The following is a 25600-nucleotide window of genomic DNA, read 5'->3' on the forward strand; positions in this document are numbered from 1 at the left end:
AGGCCTCTCGCCGTATTATTGATTTAATTATAGAGAGGTTGAGTTCAGGGTATAATTTAAGGATCCGATTTGGTAATAATCCAAATATAGATAGCTCGAAAATACGTAAGCGTATCTGCGGGCTCAATTCGCATCGAACCATTCTGAATAGTATGTAGGACACTTTGTTTACCTGTCTAAAGTGGCAAGCCTTTCCCATACAAATTGGGTTAGAAAAGCTTGGCACGCTAGACAAGGATGCAAACTTATTGCACCCTACTGTAAACTCGATCTCCATATTTCAATCTTATCAGGACCTCTCGGAAATGGATACCATTTAGTGGTATGCCGTGGCGCTTGCAGCCATTGCAGCCTTTTCTATTGTTTCTGCACGGCGAGAATTTCAATCAGGTTTCTGCGTACTTGCACGACGTATAGTCCTCGTCTCATCTCTTATGGCAGACCCATCAGCATGCCCTGTCATCAAGCTCGTGCTCCTCAGCGCGGCGCCCCCTACCACCATCAGCAGCAATTGGCATGTCATCAACAAATAGAGTCTCTTCCTCCATTTCACCCACTCCTTGCGTTGCGACCTCCGTCCCGGCCTCAGCAGCCGCAGGTTCGGGATCGGTGGCTTGTCCGGAAGATGGGCTCTGCCAGCAGAAGTTTTTAGCTTGTTCAACGCACAACACCTCGAAAGAGACATATGAGATATGCTAGGATACGGATCTCCGGATATCCCTCCACCAGATCCTTAGGGCCTAAATTAGTACGTCCATGACCTTCTCCCTGTTTCAACTTCCTCCGCCCTGTAAAGGTCGAGAGGATCTAACCTCCTCTTGTCTTAGAGCCCCTATCGTTATCAACGGCTACGTTCCCTCCACTGCTTTAGCTATAATAACCACAGTCCTCTTCGCCATCTCCTTCCTCGTCTATAGCTTTATCCTGTAATACTTTTTCATCGTCACCGCCCCTGTGTTTCTCTTCGTTAGAATCTACACCATCCTCTCGATGCTGATAAATCGTGTTGGCAGGAAATATAGTCCTTTCATTGGGCTGAAATGGGTGTTGGCGAGTTTTACAACCAACGATATAATTTACACGGCGTTGTAAATCTGGGGCGCGGTATTGATTGGCGTAGCAGGAATAACAACCGCGATCCCAAGGAACAACGTCCCCCTCCCCGGCCTATGTGTCCATCTACGACCAATCTTCGCCGAAAATGACAAATACAAAGAGCGGGAACTGCATTTGAAGGAAGAATTATGGGGTCCTATATTGCAGATGATCTACAGGTGCTGCCATTAAGTCGATGGCGTGTTAAAATCTGAGAGGAGGGCGCTGATACATTATCTACTAACTGATGATGATGAAGTTTATTCGCCCGGTTCTAAACCTAAAGGGCCCTAGTCTATATTACATAATCCACTTCGTTCAGTGTTTCCATGACCTCCTGAAGCCCGTACAGAAATGCCTCTTCCAGTGTTTTCCACTTTCAGTAATTGCCTTGATCAAACGAGGTCTCGTGTGTGGTTAGTAGCAAGTGAGCTTGAAGATCATTCCTCCAAGTGTTCAATATCCTATCGTCGGCAACTGAAGCGAGACCTGCTGGGGACACGAGGGTGCTGGGGGTTAGTTGGGGTGAGAGAATGAGATGGGATTTACTATTGTGGGGTGTTGGCTGCCTGTTCTACGTCCCGTCTAGTCGTCCTGTTGCAATGGCAAACTTGATCGTTGCTCGTACTGCTTCCATATTTGGTGTCCATGTCTCCGGGTCAGATGGTGCTTTCCCGCCCAAGTAGAAAGAGAGGTTGCCTCTTCTTGTGTCTGTCTGTGCTAGCATTTGTGTTCGGTATGCATCCCATCTCGCGCATCGGAAGAGCTATAGATCCCTTAATCTCCGCTAGTTCCGTGATCCTCAGAGCTAAGCCTTTAAGGACCTATATATATTGAGGGCCCTCTCTCCTTTTCTTCTTTCAGTAGCTTTAGATTCTAAGAGACTCCCTTTAGCTTTCACACATCTTTATAATATGTGAGGCAGACGTCCCTGTGACTTACCTGTCTTTATAAAACTGGGCGTCACAAAAGGAAAATTTAAAGCAGAAGGAGAAGGACTAATTAGGTATGAATAGCAAGCATTAAGCGTTGTAAGAGCGACAGTTATTGCAAAGTGAAATTTTCAATGGATTAGTTTTCTATTTAAATTGCACTAACAAAAGGCGTAGGAAAGCAAGAGCCACAAGCCGAGACCAGGCTTGAACACTAAGATAATACCACAGTGATGATCCGCATCAGCATATTTTGGAAATCACCCTATCTGGAGGTGGGCTGCAAGCCTCCTGACCCCTTGGCTGGGCAGAACTCAAACTCCATACATTCATCCGAGGCCAGAGCGCAGTGCTCTCCATTGAATCGCTGGCCATAGGGACAGTGTGGCGTCTCCCCCACGCACTCCTTAGAGGCAGCATGCCACTGAGTCCCCGGCTCGCAGGCAGGATCGATCTCCGCGACACACCTCCTGCCGTTGTACCTGAGGCCTGCACGACAATCCGGGGTGTGCTCGGAGGCGCATTCCGTGCCGTCAAAGTAAGTTTCGGGCCCGCATCGAGGCTCACCTCCAACACAAGCGGTTCCGTTGAAGCTAGTCCCGGGGCCACAGCCGGGCCGGACGCCGGAGACGCACTCGCCGTGGCGAAGCGAATAGCCGGGCTCACAGCTCTGCCCTTCCTGGCTCACACACTCGCCAGCTGTCCACTTGTAGCCCGGAGGACAGCCGGGATGTTCCAGCGTGACGCACTGGGTGCCGTCAAAGGTGAGGCCCTTACCACAATCCGGCGGCCCAGTGACACACGCGTTACCTACCATCACAGACTTGGGCGGGCACTGGGGCCTCTTGTTGGTCATGCAGGTCCCATTAGTCGGCAGGCTGCCGGCAGGGCACTCGGGCCGGCTTTCCGACACACAGCGGTGGCCATCGAAGGTAGTATCCTTAGCACAACCCGGGCGGCTAACCGTTAGGCACTCCTCGCCGTTGAAGTAGGATCCCTTAGCACACCCGGGCCGCTGGGCCACGCAATTGGTGCCGTCGAAGCGGGAGCCCTCTTCGCAGACCGGGCCATCCAAGCTGACACAGTGGTCCCCGTCGAGCTTGGTGTTCTCGGCACAGACAGCGGCCTCCGTCGTCACGCACTCGCCACCCTTCAGTTTCGCGTCCGGAGGGCAAATAGGACGCTCGGCCGAGGAGCAAACTGTCCCATCCCGTGTCGAGTCGGGAGGGCAAGCCGGCGGGTCCTGCGACACGCACCGGGCTCCATCGCGCTTAAAGGTCGGCGGGCACGTCGGGGGCTTTACGGCCTGCTTCTCACATCGTGTCCCGACCTTGATCAGGCCAGGGGGGCAGTTGCCTTCACCCACGTCAATGGCGCACACTTCTCCATCCCAGGCCATGCCTGGTGGGCAGCAGCGCGCGGTGTTGCTCGACCGGTCGAGAGACAGGGCCGTGCCGGTGTCACAGGATGGGCCCGTCGACGAGTAGCATTTGCCGTTGTCGAACTCCTCGTTCTCCGGGCAGGACGGGTTCTCCGTCAAGGTGCAGGTTTTGGTCTTAGGGTTGAAGACCGTCGGGTCCAGGCACGAGGGGCCATCTTCGTACACACAGTTTTCCTCTTGGAGGCTGGTCCCCTCAGGACACACGGGGCCCTGCTGAGATACGCACCGTTTGACGTGCGAGTCGAAGTGGCTTCCCTGGGCGCAGCTAGGTGGCAGCTTATCGATGCACATGCCATTGTGGAGGGTTTTGTCGTCCGGGCACAGTGGTCCAGTGTCGCTCACACAATCTTTGCCGTTGAAGAGATCATCGTCGGGACACAGGGGCTGTTGGGTAGAGACACAGACATTGCCTTCGACCTTGAATCCCGAGGGGCATGACGGCAGCGTCTTGGACACGCAAACTTTGCCCTGAAGCTCAGTTGGGGGAGGACAGGTGGGAGCCTCCTCGGTGATACAGACTTTGCCGTTGAATTCCTCTCCGCCGGGACAGCTGGGCTTGGTCGTGGAAACGCACTTGTTGTCCTTGAAGAAAGTGTTGTCGGGGCATTTGGGGACACCTAGCACACAAGACTCGCCGTCAAAAAGCGTGCCCTCGGGACAGCATTTGATTTGACCTGAGGAGGGATGGGTCAAGGGTTTGATGTGATCAAGATTATACTTGGGTCGTACGGAGGAAGAGATAATGTTTTGGTCTGCCTGACAGAGAGCAGAAAGAAGAGCGGCGACGAAAGTCCTCTGTAGTTTGAGTTTCACCATTGTGAATAATAGTGAGATGATGGATTTGAGAATGATGAGAGTGATGGGGTTTCCACTGGGGTTGTTATATAGTCTCAAGGAAGAAAGGAAGGAAGGAAGGAAGAAAGGGATCAGCTCGAGAAGTTCAAAGCTCGGCTCATACCAATCCAGCAGAGCTGTGTAATTGGCCAACCGGAAGCGGAAGGAGCGAAGGGGCATCACTCAGTCTAGAAGATGCGCAGGATCATTGTCAGAATATCTCGAGATTTGAGGCTACAGAAACCACTGACGCCACTCTATCACATTTAAAAGCTTGGCTCGATCCACTATTGTGTTATGGTGCAGTTGAAAGTCGATCGGCACAAGCCAGCCGCACACGCTGCATATCTGTGGCTCTCTGCTATCAGCTGAAACTATAACTATTGAATCTTGATGTGATTCGGAAGTAGCCATTAAGCTACCTAGTTACCCGCGATCGGCGGATGCGGGAGCAGCCATTTAGCTACCATCGTAGGTACTCGACGATCAGCGGGAACGGGAGTAGCCATAAGCTACGAAGACAACGGCAGAAAGTATCGGGAATACAGGGCATTTTGACCCTCAGCGCTCTACATGGTGTGAATTTAGGGCAGAAACTCGCTACAAGCCCCTATAACTCTAGGTAGTGCTCCCTAAATCTACGTAAAGAGGCGCTATAAGACATTCGCATGGGGTAAGTAGATCTTCTAGGGTTATAGCGCTGTTTGTAGAGCAACCACAGCCCTCGGACGCTAAACAAGCAACTATTATAGGCCCCTTTAGCGAAGGCTCCCTTGTAAGTACAGGGAAGAAGCCCTGAAAAGGTGTGGTAGCCCTTGTCGAAGGCGTAAAAGTGCTTTTAGGGGAAGGGCCTGGAAATATAGGGCCTTGTAGCGAGTGTGCTACCTTGATCTGTACGCTGGAGAGCCTGAAAGTCTCCCAATGCCCTGTATTCCCGATACTTTATGCCGTTGTCTTCGTAGTTTCTCGTTGATCGGCGAACTATGCATGGTTCGGTCGCCGAAGACTCGGTCCGTTCGCGTCGCTAATTGGCGAAGTACATACGAAGGTCGCGGCCAAAAGTTATTGGACAGAGCGAATACGAGGCGCCTTGCGTGTTCAGCGAGTCTCACTGTAGTTCAGTGGTTGTTGGCCCAGCTATAGGCTAGGTAGCGCTGTAGCTTTAGGGCGTTGAGCCTGGAAGTACAGGCACGCCTCGTATTCGTTCTGTCCAATAACTTTTGGCCGCGACCTTCGTACTGCTTCTGCTATGCTGGAGCTTTAGTTTGAAAATTTTCAACAAATTAGGGGCTAGTATATGGTGTATCCTGAAGGAGCTGTCATCCATGATTCAAGACAAAAGTGATAACACATGCTCGTCCACCAAGGACTGACAAGTATATTGCTTATTTGAATTGATAGATAAGTATCCCTTCGTCTGACATAGTCCACGCTAGTAAGGGGGCCTGACACAGGGCGAAAAGGCAATGGATGACTAACCGAAGCTACGACTTTCTAGTCTGAGCCAGGCCCCCTTGCTAGCGTGGACTATGTCTCGCCAGACGAAGGGATACTACCAAGTTAACAAGTGATCAGCAAACTGCCATCATAGAAAAGTTCGAAAGACCACCAGAACCATAATACAATACAACTTCTGATGGCTAAATTTGAGAGAATTGGTGCAGTCCGAGCTTGCTACACCAGAACTAAGGGGTGCCAAGCTGCATGCGCGCAGAGTTCAATCACCTCCTCAACAACTTCTCATGATTCAACCGCCAAAGAAAACTCTATATCTATTAGTGCTAGGTTATTAGCAAGCTCGTAAGCTAACACACCGCTCGCAAAGCGACAGAGATCGCTGATGGACGTAGCAAAAACTAAAGTTAGTGTTATGGGTTCCCAGACATATTGACTTTAACTCCATTGTCGATCTTCAGTATGCCCGAGACCGTGAGCTGAGGGGTAGTGAAACTTGATGAATAGGAGACCTTGTCGGTTATTATCATCTTTGGACTCGTGATTTTCAGACGCTGAGATTACGACTGTTGAATCTTGAACGAGAGAAGATTTTCAGACCTAGCAAGTATTAGGAAGTCACAATGTCTTGCTTCTTCTTCAGGGTTCAAAATCGGAAGCAGTTTTCCTGATCTGCACTCTGCATAGCTGCCGTGTCAATAAATAAAAATCTATCTTGGCGAAACGAGCAATGCCACCTCTTTGTTACTGGTTGGCAAGGGAAAACATACAACCACTGCAAGCCGCTAACAACATCTTATGCCACTTAGTCAGTTCGGAACTTCAGAATCAAGAGCATAGTCGATTGGCTTGCTAAGTAGTGTGTTCTCCGCGAGACATGCTTTTGCTCAGCAGTCCTACTTATAACTCTTTCCCACCCCTTAGTCCACCTAGCTATCGACTTCAAATTCTCTTTCACATTATACCATCATGCATTTCACATTCTATCTCCTGGTTACCCTCTTAGGGGTAGGCACCACCGCGTCCGCGACATGCTTCACCACAGCAGGCCCGGCAAGCTTCAAAGCCTGTTGCCCGACACCTCAAAGCAGTGGCAAGGGCACCATCTCGGGCGTCGTGTTCAAGTATACCTGCGGCCAGTTTTTCAACGGCGGGGAATCCCCCATTAGCGCCTCTAGCGTCAAGGAATGCGCTGAAGAGTGCCAGAAAACCCCCCACTGCAATTCTGCTTCTTGGAGCGCTAAGCAAAAATGCAGCTTGCTGGGAGAGAAATACCCAGCACCAATGAAGGTGGGCTCTTGGTTAACGCTCCAGAAAACTGCCGAGGAGCCTGATCCAGAGCAGGATTGCAAGGAGCTGGTTGACGCTGCCAAGCGGGAAGCTGAATCCAAATGTACGACTGAGAAGGATCGGCTCCAGAGAGAAGGGGAAACACAATGCCGGACGGAGAAAGACACAGCTCTCACCAACGCCAATACTCAGTGCCAGAAAGACAAAGACACAGCTCTCACCAACGCCAATGCTCAGTGCCAGAAAGACAAAGACGCAGCTCTCGCAAATGCCAATTCTCAATGTGCAGCTGAGAAGGATAAGCTACGTGCAGAAGCTGATACAGATGCCCAGCAAGCTCAGTCCCAATGCACTACAGAGAAGGATCAACTCCGGCAACAAGCAGATACTGTACGAACGCAGTGCCAGAGCGAGAAAGACACTGCTCTGACGAACTCCAATTCCCAATGCACAACCGAGAAAGATCAGCTCCGCCAGCAGCTGGCCGATGCTGCACGCCAACGCGATACGGAAAGAGACGGTCTCCAGAAGCAGTTGAAAGATGCCCAAGACAAAGCGGGAGCAAGTGGTGGAGGAATTACTGACTCAGCATCTGCCCAGGACAGTGCATGCATAAACAACAGCTGGAATAGTTTATGTAGTGGGAGTTGCGGGCATGATACCTTTACTGTCGGAGGGGTTGAGTTTAAGAGGAAGTGTAACGTCTCGACCAGAGACGGGCGGGAAGAGCAATGGTATGATCGCTCGTCTGTCATGGACTGTGTGAGGGAATGTGCAGGGATCAAAGCCTGTCTCGGAGTCGGATGGATAGCCTCGCAAGGTGTCAAAGGGGTAAGTAAAATACCGAATCCAAATACCTCTCTTGACTCTGAGTAAGTGGCTAACGGCAATCACGAAACAGCATTGCCATGCACATATGACCGTCAGTGGAAGGCTCAGGACTACTCCCTCTAGAGGCCATCCTCTTAACGAACATCATCTTATCTACGTCCCGACCAGGGCCAGTGTGTGGTAGGATAGATGGCAAGGTTAAGTGGGCTATTGTTAGATGGGAACAGGGGTATCACGTGTATGCCCCGAGCTCAGCGCTCTTACCTACCTGCTTTCAGCACTCTGAAAATTAGCTCTTCTTTCCGCAGACTGAATACACACACTTTACAGTACCATTTGAAGCTCTCCAAGGCTCAATCTGATAGCTTCCGCCAATAGGATCTTCCTAGGCTGAAATTTTCGAGCTATCTTTACAGCACATCAAAAAAAATTCAGGCTCGGAAGTCCCAGGGCATTTAGGGAGTTTGTTCTAGTACAGTATTTGTTTCGAGCCGGTCATAATCACCATATTTTCTCAGTCCATTAAATGGAATAGTCGTCTCATCGGCATTCATCTCATGTCGTAATAACGCAGGCTCATTGTTCAACTCGTGGATGTTGTCTCCGCCGGAATTTAGCGTTTGGTCCTGGCCCAGCTCATGTAACTGGCGAAACCCATGTGAGTCTTTGAGGAATTTGGACTGATCGGCTTTTGGAATATCTGATAAAAGCTCTGGAATGCCTCCGTCGTTTGTTTCCTGCGGTTCCTACGGCGATTCCACGATCTTGGCTCGAGAATAAGAATATTATGGGGGTACTTCAAATGCTCATTAGTTACAACAATGCCATGGCAATTGATAGGATTTACCCAGGCGGATTTGGACATTGAGGCTTGTTCAATGTTCTGGATAGGTTTGGACATTCAAAGACTGGGGAGTAACAAGCCTCGGCTGCGACTGGTATTCTTGCGTCCCTTCCTTTTTCCATGTGGTGTGATGGAGATTGAGCAGCTTCTCTGTCATTAAGTCACGACTCTTACTTTAAGTAAGCTTCTGAATTCGTTCAAATTATTGAACGCAAATGTGCACTACGAATCTGCCTACCTATACGGAGGCACAAAATCAAGTCACTTGCAACATATAGGTTATTCTCAGATAAACACCTTCAGCCCACCATCCGTACATCTCATCATTAACCGAGAAATTTCAATCTCTTATCGCCACAAATCTACATCCCACCACAAACTCAGTCCCCATTGCTGGCCTTAGCGGCGGCGTCGCCCCACCAGCCAGACTTGAAGAACGGCCACCTGCCAAAGCAACGTCGCCGAGGTGCCAACAGACATGACCGCCGCAAACGTCCACGCACGATAGCTCCCACCAGAGCGGTTACCACTGCTAGTACCGCTTCTGCCACATCCGAATCCGCGGATCTCGAAGAACCAAAGTCACGCGTTCAAATCACAGCCCCGGACGAGGAATAGGAACTCTCCGATACCGACCAGAAAATAGTAGACGGTGGAAGCGCCGATGATTCTGACGACGAAGATTATGCTGATATGAGCGACGCCGCGGGCCCTACGAGAGGCGGCAGGCCACACTCTCGGAAACGGGTCAGGCGGACGAAGGACCGGGCACGTAACGATACGGATGGCCGTCCCAGTCATCCCCTCGATATTTCATATCAAGCTGCTGCAGTAGCCTCTTCCAGCGGGACGCAGGAGAGTGAAGAGATGCCAATCCACGGATACTTTACGCTGAAGACTATCGCGTCGAAGGTCGTGTACTATCTCACATTTTCTCAAGATTTGCTGCCGCTTTCTCAGCACAGGGGGCAGAGACAAGACAGTAACCCCGACCGCGAACACTCTCAATCATTTCCTCTTGATTCTAGAATGCGTCAGGCACTGCTGCGGCGTCAGACAATACGCCGTTCAAGGACACGAGAGTCTACCTCTGACACTATCTCAACACGGAGGCCAGGGAAGGAACTAACTGAAAGGCAAGAGATTCTACTGGCCAAGATGGTCCACGACGACAAGACCTGGGCAGAGATAGGACGGCATTTCCCAGGCCATACACTGCAGTCACTAAAGGAGAACTTCTTCACGAAGCAAGGGGGAAAGCCTCGGAAGCGGGGTCGAAAGCCTGGGGCGAGAGCTGGTGGTGCGTGAATGCACGTTCAAGATTTTTCGGATAACGGTTAAATTTGGAGGCGGTGATAGGATAGTGAAACGACATTTTGTAAACTTTCCTTGTGCCAGCCATTTAGTTCGGATTTATTCAGTTTTCCCTCGGTCCATTCATGTTAAATACATGCTCTAAAATTGAATTCTTTGCCGTACAGTTCGAGTGAGGAACATTGGCAAGCCAGCGCCGCTTACCCCTTGTTTCTGTGCCTGTCCGCGCTACTTTGTCCGGCATTGAACATAGCTTGCTTCGACGTTGCCTTGTCATCCTCTTTCTTCTTCTGACACACGTAGGACATACTAGAGCAATCTTTTCGATTCAAAGAAAATGTTTGCAAAACATGAGGGCCAAATGATCATAGGTAGAGTAGAACACGGGAGTATTATAGAGTGACCACAAAACCATGGTATCCCTCAACTATGCCGTTTGCATCTACTCCTCCCTCCCCTTAAAGGAAACTCGAAGACCCCTTCCGCTTAGACAAGGAGTTCCCCAATGAGAGCTTCAACTTGTGGCGGTCTACGCAAATTCTTGACCAGTTCTGAAGATGTGATTCTGTGGTTTGGGTTTATGGCAAGCATTTTAAGGAGTAGAAAATATTTGTCTGGTATTGTCTCCTTGCTTCTTTCGACCTCGCCAAACCACTCGAGTATCTTTGTAGCGGCATTCCCCTTCTCTATACGAATATTTGCGATTGTCCACTTACTAGGGGGTAATAGTGGCTATATGCCGAGAACAAATATCATAACGAGTCCATAATCCCAGATATTAGCTGGGCGCCCTCGTTTACCAGTGTGAAGGAACTCTGGTAGTATATAAGTAGGTATTTCTCCATCCCAAAGTACTGGTTCGATAGTATTTTGGATAGAGAATCCAAAATTGCAAATCTTGGCCCGATAGCCTTTGCTAAAGAGGATATTTTCGGCTTTGATATTAAGATAGAGTATATTCTTGGAATAAATATACTCTATACCGCTACTAATATCTATCTATATCTGGTATACTATATCTTTAAATAATTCCGATATTCCCGTCCGTCTATAAACTTCGAAAGGTCTTATCTACCGTATTCTAACTCGAGGTATAAATTCGGAGTATTATAATTTAGAAGCTTTATAATAGACGGCTAGTAAAACGTGAGATTAAAGTAAAGAGGATTTTTATAGATTACTTATATAATCTAAGGAGCTTAATATCTTCTTTTTATTCCTCTATATATCCGCAAACTTCTTTACTATATATTACCGGTATACCTTAATTGCAACTATAGTTCCTTTTGGAGTAGCCTTTTTGAAGACTAGTATTCGGCGTGTTTTGCCGATAAGTATATTCAGGGTACGAGCTCGGGGTGTTTTCCCCGTTTTCCCAATCGTCTTCCTATCTTCTCTAGTCCTCCCCTGGCCTTCCCTAGCTCCCTCCCCGTCTTCTCTAGTCGTCTCCCCCCCGTCTTCCACAGTTCTCTTCCTTATTATAGCCTCTTTATCCGAACGCTTTATTAGCAGTATTAGGGAGGGAGAGATAGGTACCTAGTTATGGTATATTTTTCTGGCAGCCTATAGTAGAATCTTGATCTCGAAGTCTAATTCTTTACCAAACGTTACTTGCCAATAACCGTACTTGAGTGTAGCTTCTTTATCCGGTATTATATTGTTCTCGACTTGAGGGACTATAAGGGACTATATATAGAATATAGATGCTAAGCCGCTAAAGAGTACTAAGGAGCCGCAGTCTGGGTCTGGATATAGCTGGGCGTAAAAAAGGTTAATATAGCACGACTTCTTGTCGGCAGAATGTAGATGCTTGAGGACTACTTTATTATCCTATAACCCGCCAAGCGTGAACTTTTCTTTATTCTCCGATTATTTAAGTAAAATGATCTCCTGGCTTCGGTTACGCCTTCGCCTAGTTATATAGGTCTGGTATTTTGAAGTATCCTTATTGTTTAGTATGGGGCTACCTTCGTTTTCGGAAGAGCTGGTATCGGGCGATGGTAAATAGATGCTTTCTTTGACTGGAAAGAGTATACTGTTATTCTCCTGTAAGCGGATAGAATAGAGTGCTAATTCGGACTTTGGAAGAAGGATTACTCGGAGGTTGGGGTTATCGGGAAGGGTCAAATTAATAGCTTCGACATTTTCTATTGCTCTTGATGTATTATATATACTGGCGCTAAGATGTATTATTAGATTAATTGGTGCGATCGAAGGAGCTTGACTTACGAACTGAGAAGAGGGTATAGTAGTATTCTTATGGACTTGTCTGATCCTCGTATAGTTATTACGCCACCGGGGGTGCGTTTCGGTGGGGAGCACTGCTGGCCAGCTATTCTGCCGAGCCTGTACTAGAAGGTTTTATTGGCCAACCGCCCAAACTACTTAACTGCCCAAAAATTAAAATCTTAATATTTAATTAATACCTTAATAAAAATTTAATTTCTATTAAATATTAATACTTTATAGTATTCTCAATCCCCTGATAGCTATATATTACTTTAAAACTATATAATATTACTAAAATTATTTATTTAATAGTATTTTTGGCATTTTTCTACCGATTTTTATTTTACTCTCTCTATCTCTTACTAATTTCTATATAGTTAATTAAATATCTTATATAATATCCTAAATTCTTTAGTAATATATGGCTTAATATAAGAGAGTATTATAGTATAATAGGCTATACTCTTTAAAAAATTATATTATTTTAGTAGTTTTAAGGTTTTAGTTATATAATAAAAGCTATAGTCTTTTATATATAAATTATAGAAATTATATAAGAAAGCTGGTTTTTTTATAGTTCTAGAGAATAATTCCTTTTTAGTATTTAATTAATTAAGTATTTATATACTATATATTATTTATATTTTACTATTTATACTTTTAATCTTATTATTTTATTATTAAGTTATATTTTATATTCTAGTATACTTTATATAGGTTTTTGTTTTATTATAGTTTCTCTCTTATATATTTTATAGTAAGTAATATAGAGAAGATTAAAACTTTATAATTAAGGTAATACTTTTATAAGGTTCTAAGAGATATTTATAAGGTGAATTATTAGCTTAATAAGTTTAGAGAAAAAAGAACTATTATAATATCTTAAGCTTAAAGCTAAAATATTAAGAATATATAAGTATTAATCTTAGTATCTTATATTAATTTCTAATATATTTAGTAATTTGAATATAGGTTAACTATAAGATATAGTTACTAGTATAATATATAAAAGTAGTAAAAATAGAGGCTAATTATAAAAGAAAAAGAAGTAAAGAAAATAGAATAAGAAATATTATATTAAGATAATATAAATTAGATTTTAATTAGAAATAGGCTTTAATACTCGGAAATAAAGTTATATTATTAATTTATATATTATTTTTAGTTATAATAAAGACCGGAATAAAGATAGTATTAGTTTTAGTAAAAAAGCTTATTTCTAAGTCCGGAAAAAATATCTAAAAAAGAAAATATTTTTAATTTTAAATAAAATAGTAAATAGAAATCGGGAGTAAAAATTAAAAAGAAATTGGAAATAAGAAATTATATAGATAATCTAGAGAAACTTCTAGAGAAAGAAAATAATACTAAATAGAAATAAAAAAGAGAATTTAGAAAAGTCAGAAAAATTAATAAAATTATATTTATTATATTTATTATTACTTTTAATAGTATTATTAAATATATTTAGTTTAGTAAAAATAAGGAGAAATACTATAAATATTAAGCTAATAAAATAGAAAAGAGAATATAAATAATAAGAATAAGATTAGAAAAGCTATTATCTTATTATTATTAATATTAAAACTCGAACTTTAATTATATTTATTATTATTAACTAGTTTTTCTTAAATTCCGGTTCCTAAACTAAAAGATATATTTAAACGGGAAATTAGTTCTTTAGAAATCTTATTAGTAAAAGTTTTAAATATAGAAACTCTATAATTAATTATAGAAGAAATTATTAAGATTAATATAACTAAAAATAAATATATACTAGTACCGGATTTAAATCTGCTATTTATAGAAGCTTCTAAAATACTATAGTTTTAGGAAAGTAATATTTCTATAAATATATATAAAAACTATTATATTTCTAATAATACTAAAAGAAAGAAAATTATTTATTTTATCTTTTTCATTTATAAGAATTAGATTAAGGCTATACCGGAATATTATACTAATAATCTAGAAAATTACTAAAAGACTAAATTCTTTAAGGCCTTACTAAAGAAATTCCGAGAATATAAATATTTAAAATTAGCTATAATTTTCTTAATTAAATTATTATATAAGCCCAGAATAAAGAAATTTCTTCTAAATCTTATATTAATATATTTAATAAAGTATTAAAGAAATTATTAAAAAGAAATGAAATAAATGAAATAAATGAAATAAATGAAATAAATGAAATAAATGAAATAAATGAAATAAATGAAAAATGAAATAAATGAAATAAATGAAATAAATGAAATAAATGAAATAAATGAAATAAATGAAATAAATGAAATTATTTAATATCGAGAATTTATAAGAGAATTATTTATTTTAATAAAAAATTATATTTTTAAAAATATAAATTTTAAACTTATAAATATTTTTATTTATAAATATAATAAGATATATAAGAAGATAGTAATATTTTATTAGTATAAAGAAAAAAAATACTGTTTTAATATTACTAATAATTCAAATATATTCAGATTTAGATAAAAATACTTAAATATAATAATTTATAATATAGTTTCTAAACCAGAAAATAATTACTTATTACAGCAGAACCTCGCTATAACGATTGCCTCGGGACCGAGAATATTTAATAATATTGCGAGGTTATTGTTAACTTTTGGTAGTAACAGGGGTTTGGGACCGAAAATATCTAATAATACTGCGAGGTTTTTGTATGGGGTACACGGACTAATTATTATATCAAGGGATCGTTATAGCGAGGTTCTGCTATACTAGTTCTTTCTATTATATTTTCTAAAGCTATTATAAATATAAATAAAAAGAAAATCCAGCCTATAGCTAATTATATAAAACCTACTAAAAGTAGTAAATCTAAAAAAGATAATATTAACTAGCTAGTAAGAAGTCTAGAAAAACTATCTATTACTATTATAACTTAAGAGAATCTATAGAAATAATTTAATATAATTACTATTATAATTCGAGAAAATATTTATAGCCTATTTATATAATCTAATTAATTATAGTAGATATAATAGTATTAATAGTCTAGTAAGTATAATTCGGGTTTTTAAGAAAAATATACTAGAAGTTATAATAGAGGTTATAAGAAATACTATAATAGCTATAATAATTAAACTAGAATAAATAGAAAGTCTAAATAATTATATTCTAAAAGAAATTACTTTTAAATATAATTAGGAAATACTATTTAAGTTAATATAGCCTATAATATAGATCTAGAATTAAAAGAATAAATTTACTACAGGTATTATAATAAAAACAAAAATAATATTATTAATCTAGAATATATCTATATCTTTTAATTCTATTACTTACTAATAAAAGAGCTTATAAATTATAGATATATTTACTAATTTAATAGAAAATAATATAAAAGGCTATTTAAGTTTAAATAAAAAAGTATTTCCTTTTTTCTTACTAGTAAATACTAGTAGTTTAACTAAATTATTTTCTAAATCCGAAAAGAAGAATTTAATTATAACTTAAATATTTAACTTAAAAATATTTAGAAATTAATAGAGAATATCTAGTTTACTAAATAAAAAAGAGAAAAAAGAACTAGCTAACCGGAATCTATATATAAAAGCAAGTAAATTATATTTAGAGAATCTAAATAGCTATTTTGCTTTAGAGGAAATTATATTAAAATTACTAATATTTCAGATTCTGAAATTAATAAATAATATTAAAATTTAGTTATAAATAGTATTTCTATTAATATTATAACGGATTTCTTATTAAGAAAAAAGAGAAAAGAAACAGAAATAGCTAAAGAGGTTTTCTGAAAATAAGCCAGAATAAAAGAAAAGCTATCTTATATAAAAGGCTAGAAGAATATTATTCTAAGAAATAATAAATAAGAAATAGTCTAGCTACAAATATAGATATTAATATTTCCGGAAATAAATAGAATAAATTAGAAACCTAGTATACTTTTAATTATAATAAGTATAGGATTTCTAAAATTAATAATATTCTAATAAAACTACTAAAGAAAATAACTATTTTATTTCTAAAGATTTAAAAAGAAATAAAAATATTTATTAATATCTTAAAAATACTATATTTAGCTATTATATTTTAAAACTAATAAATTAAAGATAATATTCTTTATTTTGCTATTATATAAATAGAAAATACTATTATATTAAATATAATTAAATATACTAGAAGATTTATAAAGCTAGTAGTTATAGCTTATATAATAAATAAAATATTTAAGAAATTAGAAATACTAATTTAAATATCTAATACTAATAGAATTATTTAATTTAAAAATAATAGTATTAATATTCGAATATTATTAGTTTATAAATATATTATATAATCTCTATATCTCTAATTTATATTTTAAAAACTTTAAAGAAATATTAAATATAAAAGAATAATTAATACTAGAGCTAAAGTTAATATTTTTCTTAAAAAGATTTCTAGAAATATTAGTAAAATAATATATAATATTATAGATTATTAAATATCTATTATTATTAGAACTAAATTTAGATTTATAGAAATAATAAAGTTTAAAACTAAAGTTATAAATAAAATAGAATATAAAGATATATTTTTTCTAGTTAAAAGAGTTTTAAAGATTTTATTTAATTAACTATTTTTAGTAAAGATAAAAATAAATATTATATATAAAAGTAATAGTTTATAGAATAAAAGATTTACTAATTTTAAAAATAACTAGAATACTTATACTATTATAATTATTTTATTTTTAAAGAATACCTGAAAATAATAAAAATAAAATTTTTAAAAATACTAAGCTTTTAGAATTAAGAAATTAAGTAATATAAAATAGAATCTAATATTATAACTAGTAGTAATATTAGAGGAAATAGAAAGATATTAGAGTTTCTTACTAATTCTTTTATTTTAGGTTTAAAAGTTCAGAAAATTAATAATATTTTTAAAGAAACTAAAGCAGAAAAAACTCTAATTAGAATATTATTAAAAGTAATTCCGGATTTAATAAAAAAAGGAGTAAAAAAAATATTAAATAAAGATATTTCTAAAGAAAAAATAAAGTAATATTTTCTAATAATAAAGAAATATATTTCTAAAACTAAGAAATATAGAACCTAAAACTAGAAAGAATTCTGGAATATATAAAAGCTTAAGAAAAAATATATTAGAATACTAGATAAAAAGATATTTTTTATATCTAATTAGAAAGAAATTAAATAAAAAAGTTATAAATTCCGGAAATTAAATAAAAATAATATTAGAGAAAATAGCTATAGCTTTTAAAGAAGAAGGTAATAACTATAATTTATTTCTAGTTATAAAAATATATAAAATATAAAATAAAAAGATTTAACTAGTAAATACTAATAATAGAACTAGAAAAGGCTTAAATAAATATCCGAACTAGTTTAAGAGATTTAAAATTAGAAAATATTTATAGAAATATATTATAAAAGTATAAGAACTATCTTTTATTAAGAATATTAGCTATTTTAAAAGATTTATAACTTATTTCGAAATATCTTAAATAATTAGATATTAGTAACTAGCTTTAGAAAAAGAAACTAGCTATATTTCAAATATTAATAATTAATTAAATAAATATAATTATATTTAATTAGAAAGAAATAGGAAAAGTTTATAAGAATATTAGCTTATCTATTCTAATTAAAACTATTAAATATAGGGCCTAGTAAGAGAAGAATTTTTTATATTTTAAAGCTCTAGTACTAATAATAATAAAAATACTATTAAAATATCTAGATTATAGAATTCTTAAAAAATATAATAGATCTTACCGAAATTTATAGTTTTTAGTTACTAAAAAGATTACTAGAACTTATAGACTAATTAATATTACTATAAAAATAAATTTAGTAATTCTATAAGATATTAATCTATTTTTATTTATTAATAAAATCTTAAAGAAATTTACTAGATATATTTATATTTCTTTAATTAATTTCTTTTTTAAATATAATTAACTTATACTAGATACTTATAATAAAGATTTAACTATATTTATAATATTTCTAAGGCTATTAAGAATAATTATACTATTTTAGAAAGCTATTAATTCTATTATATAGTTTATATAAATTATTATAACTATTCTAAAGAATCTATTTCCCGAAATTACTATATTATTTATTAATAATATTAGAATTAAAAAACTTTATATAAATTATAATAAATAGCTTATTTTATCTAGTATTCGGTATTTTATATTTCAATATCTTTAAAACCTAAATATAACCTTAAATAAAGTTAAATAAGCCAGAACTAATATTAAAAAATATTATAATTCTATTATAATAATATAGTTATTACTAGCTTTATTTATAAAGTATTTAGAAAAAGCCTTTTAAGCTTAGGAATTACTAAGATCTTAAAATAGAAATATTATAATAATATAATAGAAAATAAGATATTTATTAGAATTATTATTTATTACTATATTTAAATTAAAGGCTTTAGAGTTATTACTAAATCTATTTATTATTTAATAAGAAAAGATATAATATAGAACTAAAGTAATAAATAAATATAAGCTATATAAATTCTTTAAGAAAAGCCTACTACTATTTTAATATTTTATAAGTTATACTATAATTTATTAGAAGATTAGGGAATAATTTTATTAATAGTAAATATTAGTCTAAATAAATAAAGTAGAACTTTTAGTTAATATAATAAGAAAAAGAAAAAGAGAATTATATAATATAAGTCTGAAATCTGAAATAATATTAAATAAAGATATAATATTACTAAAAGAGAATATTAAAGGCTAGTAAAGTATTTATAAAAAATATAATTCTAGCTATATAAAGTTTATTTTATTATTTAAACTGGATACTAATATATTTATTATATAGCTAAGTAAAGTAGCTATAAATCTTTCTAAAGCTTTAGTTATTTATTAGCTAGTATAGATTTAACTATTTAATTTTAAAGTCAAATATATTAAAGAAATTAAATATACTATTACTAATAAATTATTAAGATACCTATAATAAAAAGATAATACTAAAAATAAAAATAATATTAATATTAATATAGCTATTTCTTTAAAAGTTACGAAATATAAGATATAGAATATAAGTAATAAAATATAAGATACGGGATATAGTTATATAACCTTATATCCTATAAGTAACTTAATTAGTAAACTAGATTTCTTTAGGTTTAGTAGATCTAAGAATTATATATTAATATTATAATACTATAATTCCTATTTCTAAATAATAATAACTTTACTAACTTAATATAACTAGTATTTTTATACCTATATAATAATATTATATATTACTAGTAAACTAATACTAATTAGTTTATATATATAGATTAGAAAAGATTTTAGATTAGTTCTAAAAGTATTTAATAGCCTATAAAGAAAACAACTAGCTTTTACTAATTAATAAGTAATTAGTTATTTAATTATTTAATTATTTAACTTTTATTATTCTTTAAAACTAACTTCTTTTAGCTCTAAAATTACTTTCTTAGAAACTATTTTTTCTATATATATAATACTTATATTTATAGAATTCTCTTTCCGAAATATATATCTTATATATATCTTTAAAGCTTTTTAACTACTACTTCGATTTTATTATTAAATCGAGTTTTTTAAGCTTTAGATTCTTCCGGAATTATAATATTTTACTTCCTAAATTTCTTATTATAAATAAAATATTTAAAGGCAAAATATTTATTTTAATATCCTTATTAGATATCTAAATATCTAATATCTAAACCAGATATCTAGTATCTTAATTAGGTATCTAAACTAGATATCTAGTATCTAAATTAGATATCTAGGTATTTTTACTACTAAATTCTTTCTATAAATCTATTATAAACTATTTTACTTTTAAATTCCTTTTATTATAAATTATATATATATATATTAGAAAAAACCTAAACTTAGTTTAGTATAAATACTAATAAGAAAAAAAAACTAATTAAGAAATAGAAAAATAATATTAATCTAGTAACTATAATAAAAGCTAATTTTTAGAAATATATAATTACTAAAATATATTAGTATATATTATATAAGAAAAGTAATAATAATCTATAGAATCTATTCTAGAATAATTTCAAAAACTTTAATATTATAGTATATAATTTAATTAATTATATATTTTTATAAAATCTTTAAATCTAATTTTAATATAATAGTATTTATATTAAATAAAATTATAAGAACTTTATTATTATATAATTCTTTATTAATTTTATTTAAGAAAAAACAAAAAATATATAAAATAAAGCTAATATTATTAATAGTAGTCTAATTAGAATAGATTCTTTTTAGAAACCTATTATATTAGTTTATTTTACTTTAGATAGAACTAAATATAAGAGAACTAGATACTTTTAGTTAAGAAATTAAGCTATTTATTTATTTTCTCTAAATTAAGGCTATTTATTACTTTTATTTTTATTATTACTAGTATTATTACTAAACCCGAACTTCTATTAATTAATATTTACTATTATTACTAGAAAGCTTATTAGAGAAATAGTAAAAATATATTCTAAAATATAGAAATATAATAAAATAAATAATAGTTTTAATTATAAACTTACTATTTTCTTTAATATTTACTAATATATAGAACTTCTAAAAAAAGTACTAATAAAAGCTTTTTCTATTATATTAAAGAAATTAGTATAAGATTACTTTTATAATAACTAGCTTTTAAGCTATATATTTAAAAAAGCTTATATAAATATTTATAGCTTTTTTAAAGAATTCGGTTTCTATTATTAAAATTTAGATAAATAAAATATTATTACTTTAATAACTATAATAGTAAAAGATTCTAAAAAAATAATATTTGAACTTATTTAAATACTAATTAATAACTTATATGAACTATAATATAGCTTTATTTTTACTTTATAAAATATTAAATTTCTATTTAATAAAATTATTATTTTTTATTAAAGCTTACTAGTATATTAATATATAATTTCGGACCTTTTTAATAAACTTAACTAGTTTATTAATAAGCTCTAATTATTTATTACTATTTATAAAAAGAAATAATAAATTAATATTGAAATCTATTTTACTAATTAATAATACTATTTTTAAAATCTTTTAAATTACTATTAAATTACTAGTAATATATAATACTATTATATAAATATAGAAATACTAGTTATATTAGTTAGTAAAGTTATTATTTTAAAATAAAGAATATAGTATTATAGTATTAATATATAATTCCTAAATTTACTAAATTTAATAAAATCTAGTTTACTAATCGAGTTATTTATAAAATATAAGATTATATAATTATATTTTATATTCTATATTCTATTATTTATATCTCGTATTTTATATTTTATAACTATATATATAACTTCTAAAGAAATAGCTATATTAATACTAGTAATTCTCTAAAAAATATAAAAAATAATACTTTTTTCTAATTATATATAAATTCCCTAATTTGGTCTAGTATTAAATTTTTTAAATTTTTTATATATCTATATTATTTCTAAGGTTTTAATTATATACTAAAAGCTATAGCCTTTTATATATAACTTCTTCTTTTATAATATTTTTCTATTCTATTTATATTTATATTAATTAAATACTTAAAGGCATTTATTAGCTTTAATTTTATTATAGAATTAATAGAATTCGATTCTTTCTTAATCTATTTAATTTCTATAATTTCTTATTATTTATATATCTAGTAGAAATATATTATATTAATTATTAGATATTTCTCTTAAGTAATTTTTAATTTAATAAAGCATTTATATAAAGACCCCGAATTTATATAAACTATTAGTAATAGTTCTATTTCTAGTATTTTATTAATTATAAATTTAACTAAAGTACTTATATTAAAGCTATAAATTATATTATAAAGTTCTAAAGCTAAAATACTTCTAGTAACTCTTTTATATTTAGTAAAGAACTAATAAATAATATTAGTTTATTTAGTTCTATTTATTAGAACTAGAATATATTTAATTTAAGAGAAAAGATCTTTATTATTTATAAATAAAATATCTATAAAAACAATTAAATATAAGAACTTCTTTACTAGCTTTATTAATTTTAGTTCTCTAATAATATTCTTAATTTACTATTAAATATATTTATTAAATATCTTTATATTAGTTTCCGAGAGTTTAATAGCTTAAATAGTAATTAATAAATTATATAAAGCTTCTAGTTAATAGACTAATATAATATATATTTCTCTAGTATATTAGGTAATATATTAGTTCTTAATAGAAAGATCTTAATAAATAGTATCTCTATTACTTATAATAATAGTATTCTTTATAGAAATAGTTTAGAGGTTTTTATATTAGACTTTTTAGAAACCTATTATATTAGTTTATTTTACTTTAGATAGAACTAAATATAAGAGAACTAGATACTTTTAGTTAAGAAATTAAGCTATTTATTTATTTTCTCTAAATTAAGGCTATTTATTACTTTTATTTTTATTATTACTAGTATTATTACTAAACCCGAACTTCTATTAATTAATATTTACTATTATTACTAGAAAGCTTATTAGAGAAATAGTAAAAATATATTCTAAAATATAGAAATATAATAAAATAAATAATAGTTTTAATTATAAACTTACTATTTTCTTTAATATTTACTAATATATAGAACTTCTAAAAAAAGTACTAATAAAAGCTTTTTCTATTATATTAAAGAAATTAGTATAAGATTACTTTTATAATAACTAGCTTTTAAGCTATATATTTAAAAAAGCTTATATAAATATTTATAGCTTTTTTAAAGAATTCGGTTTCTATTATTAAAATTTAGATAAATAAAATATTATTACTTTAATAACTATAATAGTAAAAGATTCTAAAAAAATAATATTTGAACTTATTTAAATACTAATTAATAACTTATATGAACTATAATATAGCTTTATTTTTACTTTATAAAATATTAAATTTCTATTTAATAAAATTATTATTTTTTATTAAAGCTTACTAGTATATTAATATATAATTTCGGACCTTTTTAATAAACTTAACTAGTTTATTAATAAGCTCTAATTATTTATTACTATTTATAAAAAGAAATAATAAATTAATATTGAAATCTATTTTACTAATTAATAATACTATTTTTAAAATCTTTTAAATTACTATTAAATTACTAGTAATATATAATACTATTATATAAATATAGAAATACTAGTTATATTAGTTAGTAAAGTTATTATTTTAAAATAAAGAATATAGTATTATAGTATTAATATATAATTCCTAAATTTACTAAATTTAATAAAATCTAGTTTACTAATCGAGTTATTTATAAAATATAAGATTATATAATTATATTTTATATTCTATATTCTATTATTTATATCTCGTATTTTATATTTTATAACTATATATATAACTTCTAAAGAAATAGCTATATTAATACTAGTAATTCTCTAAAAAATATAAAAAATAATACTTTTTTCTAATTATATATAAATTCCCTAATTTGGTCTAGTATTAAATTTTTTAAATTTTTTATATATCTATATTATTTCTAAGGTTTTAATTATATACTAAAAGCTATAGCCTTTTATATATAACTTCTTCTTTTATAATATTTTTCTATTCTATTTATATTTATATTAATTAAATACTTAAAGGCATTTATTAGCTTTAATTTTATTATAGAATTAATAGAATTCGATTCTTTCTTAATCTATTTAATTTCTATAATTTCTTATTATTTATATATCTAGTAGAAATATATTATATTAATTATTAGATATTTCTCTTAAGTAATTTTTAATTTAATAAAGCATTTATATAAAGACCCCGAATTTATATAAACTATTAGTAATAGTTCTATTTCTAGTATTTTATTAATTATAAATTTAACTAAAGTACTTATATTAAAGCTATAAATTATATTATAAAGTTCTAAAGCTAAAATACTTCTAGTAACTCTTTTATATTTAGTAAAGAACTAATAAATAATATTAGTTTATTTAGTTCTATTTATTAGAACTAGAATATATTTAATTTAAGAGAAAAGATCTTTATTATTTATAAATAAAATATCTATAAAAACAATTAAATATAAGAACTTCTTTACTAGCTTTATTAATTTTAGTTCTCTAATAATATTCTTAATTTACTATTAAATATATTTATTAAATATCTTTATATTAGTTTCCGAGAGTTTAATAGCTTAAATAGTAATTAATAAATTATATAAAGCTTCTAGTTAATAGACTAATATAATATATATTTCTCTAGTATATTAGGTAATATATTAGTTCTTAATAGAAAGATCTTAATAAATAGTATCTCTATTACTTATAATAATAGTATTCTTTATAGAAATAGTTTAGAGGTTTTTATATTAGTATTTTTATATAAAAGTAATTCTAGTAATATTTATATAAATAATATTTCTATTAAATTTGAGATTATAGTTAAAAGTAAAACATTTATATTTTTTAGCTAAGAATTTAGTCTTTTAGAATTTTAGTTATGTTATTTTTATAAAGTTATTAGTTCTAATAAATAGAATATTATTAGTTTAAAGGCTAATAATTTCAAAGAGTTATTTATTATAAAAGAGGCAAGAGTTATAAATTAATTATTTTATAGAAAGCTTATTAGTATAATAAGAATAATAAGTTTTAAATTAGTAGTTTCTAGCTTCTAATATATTATATAATAGTTTTATAATTTTTAAAATAGAATTATTTTTTAGATTTATCTTTCTAATAAGCTTATAAGATATTATATAAATATAATTCTATAGTATTTATTATTATAATAATAATATTAAGAATAATTCTCTAGCTAATATATTAAATAATAGGCAATTATATTAATACTATATATTTATTACTATTATTATAAATTTAGATAACTAGTTTTAACTTTTAATCTTATTAATAAACCGGGAATTAAAAAAAAATTTAGTATTTAAGATCTAGAAATAACTTTAAATATATTTTTTTCTAGAAAGCTAGTAATTTTAACTTAATAGAAGTTTTTATATAAGTTATTATCTTATAGAAATATTATAAAATCCAGATTTTTATAAAAGTATTCTTTATTATATTTTAGTAAAATGGCGGGAATAATAAGAGAAATTATATTTGTATTATTTTTAGTCTTATTATAGAATTCGGAAATAGTTTTAGATTCGAAACTATTAGTAATAACTTTAATATCTTCTATATAAAATGGCTTTATAAAAGTCAAATAAAAAGTAGTATTATTATATAATAGAACTAGTATATTATTCTCTTTATTAATAGCTACTAGCTTATATAGTCTATTTTAATTACTAAATTAACTAGTATTTTCTTTATATTATATAAGAATATTTAAATT

General features: G+C 31.6%; 4 protein-coding genes across 4 annotated transcripts; 2 read left to right on the top strand and 2 right to left on the bottom strand.

The window, feature by feature from the left end:
* Nucleotides 1-300: 300 nt before the first annotated feature.
* K444DRAFT_132520 (uncharacterized protein) lies at nt 301-819 on the bottom strand. The gene has a single exon (XM_024870464.1). The coding sequence runs from the start codon at nt 683-685 to the stop codon at nt 383-385; it is 303 nt and encodes a 100-aa protein (XP_024730854.1). The 5' UTR covers nt 686-819; the 3' UTR covers nt 301-382.
* Nucleotides 820-2184: 1365 nt separating this feature from the next.
* K444DRAFT_618412 (uncharacterized protein) lies at nt 2185-4365 on the bottom strand. The gene has a single exon (XM_024881318.1). It carries the CDS (start codon nt 4282-4284, stop codon nt 2293-2295), a length of 1992 nt encoding a protein of 663 aa, XP_024730855.1. The 5' UTR covers nt 4285-4365; the 3' UTR covers nt 2185-2292.
* A 2343-nt stretch (nt 4366-6708) lies between these two features.
* On the top strand, nt 6709-8208 carry K444DRAFT_570460 (uncharacterized protein). Its single transcript, XM_024877268.1, has 2 exons — nt 6709-7878; nt 7949-8208. Exons 1-2 carry the CDS (start codon nt 6727-6729, stop codon nt 8060-8062), a joined length of 1266 nt encoding a protein of 421 aa, XP_024730856.1. The 5' UTR covers nt 6709-6726; the 3' UTR covers nt 8063-8208.
* Nucleotides 8209-8982: 774 nt separating this feature from the next.
* Nucleotides 8983-10143, top strand: K444DRAFT_618414 (uncharacterized protein). Its single transcript, XM_024881319.1, has one exon. It carries the CDS (start codon nt 9416-9418, stop codon nt 10028-10030), a length of 615 nt encoding a protein of 204 aa, XP_024730857.1. The 5' UTR covers nt 8983-9415; the 3' UTR covers nt 10031-10143.
* The last annotated feature ends 15457 nt before the right edge of the window (nt 10144-25600 follow it).

The sequence above is a fragment of the Hyaloscypha bicolor genome, assembly GCF_002865645.1.
Source record: "Hyaloscypha bicolor E unplaced genomic scaffold K444scaffold_136, whole genome shotgun sequence".
NCBI lineage: Eukaryota > Fungi > Ascomycota > Leotiomycetes > Helotiales > Hyaloscyphaceae > Hyaloscypha > Hyaloscypha bicolor.

What these genes read in the sequence shown, in the direction of transcription:
- K444DRAFT_132520 (XM_024870464.1), bottom strand. Translation starts at nt 685, where the DNA reads ATGTCTCTTTCGAGGTGTTGTGCGTTGAACAAGCTAAAAACTTCTGCT.
- K444DRAFT_618412 (XM_024881318.1), bottom strand. Translation starts at nt 4,284, where the DNA reads ATGGTGAAACTCAAACTACAGAGGACTTTCGTCGCCGCTCTTCTTTCT.
- K444DRAFT_570460 (XM_024877268.1), top strand. Translation starts at nt 6,727, where the DNA reads ATGCATTTCACATTCTATCTCCTGGTTACCCTCTTAGGGGTAGGCACC. An exon ending in CCTCGCAAGGTGTCAAAGGG is followed by an intron (nt 7,879 to 7,948) that starts GTAAGTAAAATA and finishes ATCACGAAACAG; the next exon opens with CATTGCCATGCACATATGAC.
- K444DRAFT_618414 (XM_024881319.1), top strand. Translation starts at nt 9,416, where the DNA reads ATGAGCGACGCCGCGGGCCCTACGAGAGGCGGCAGGCCACACTCTCGG.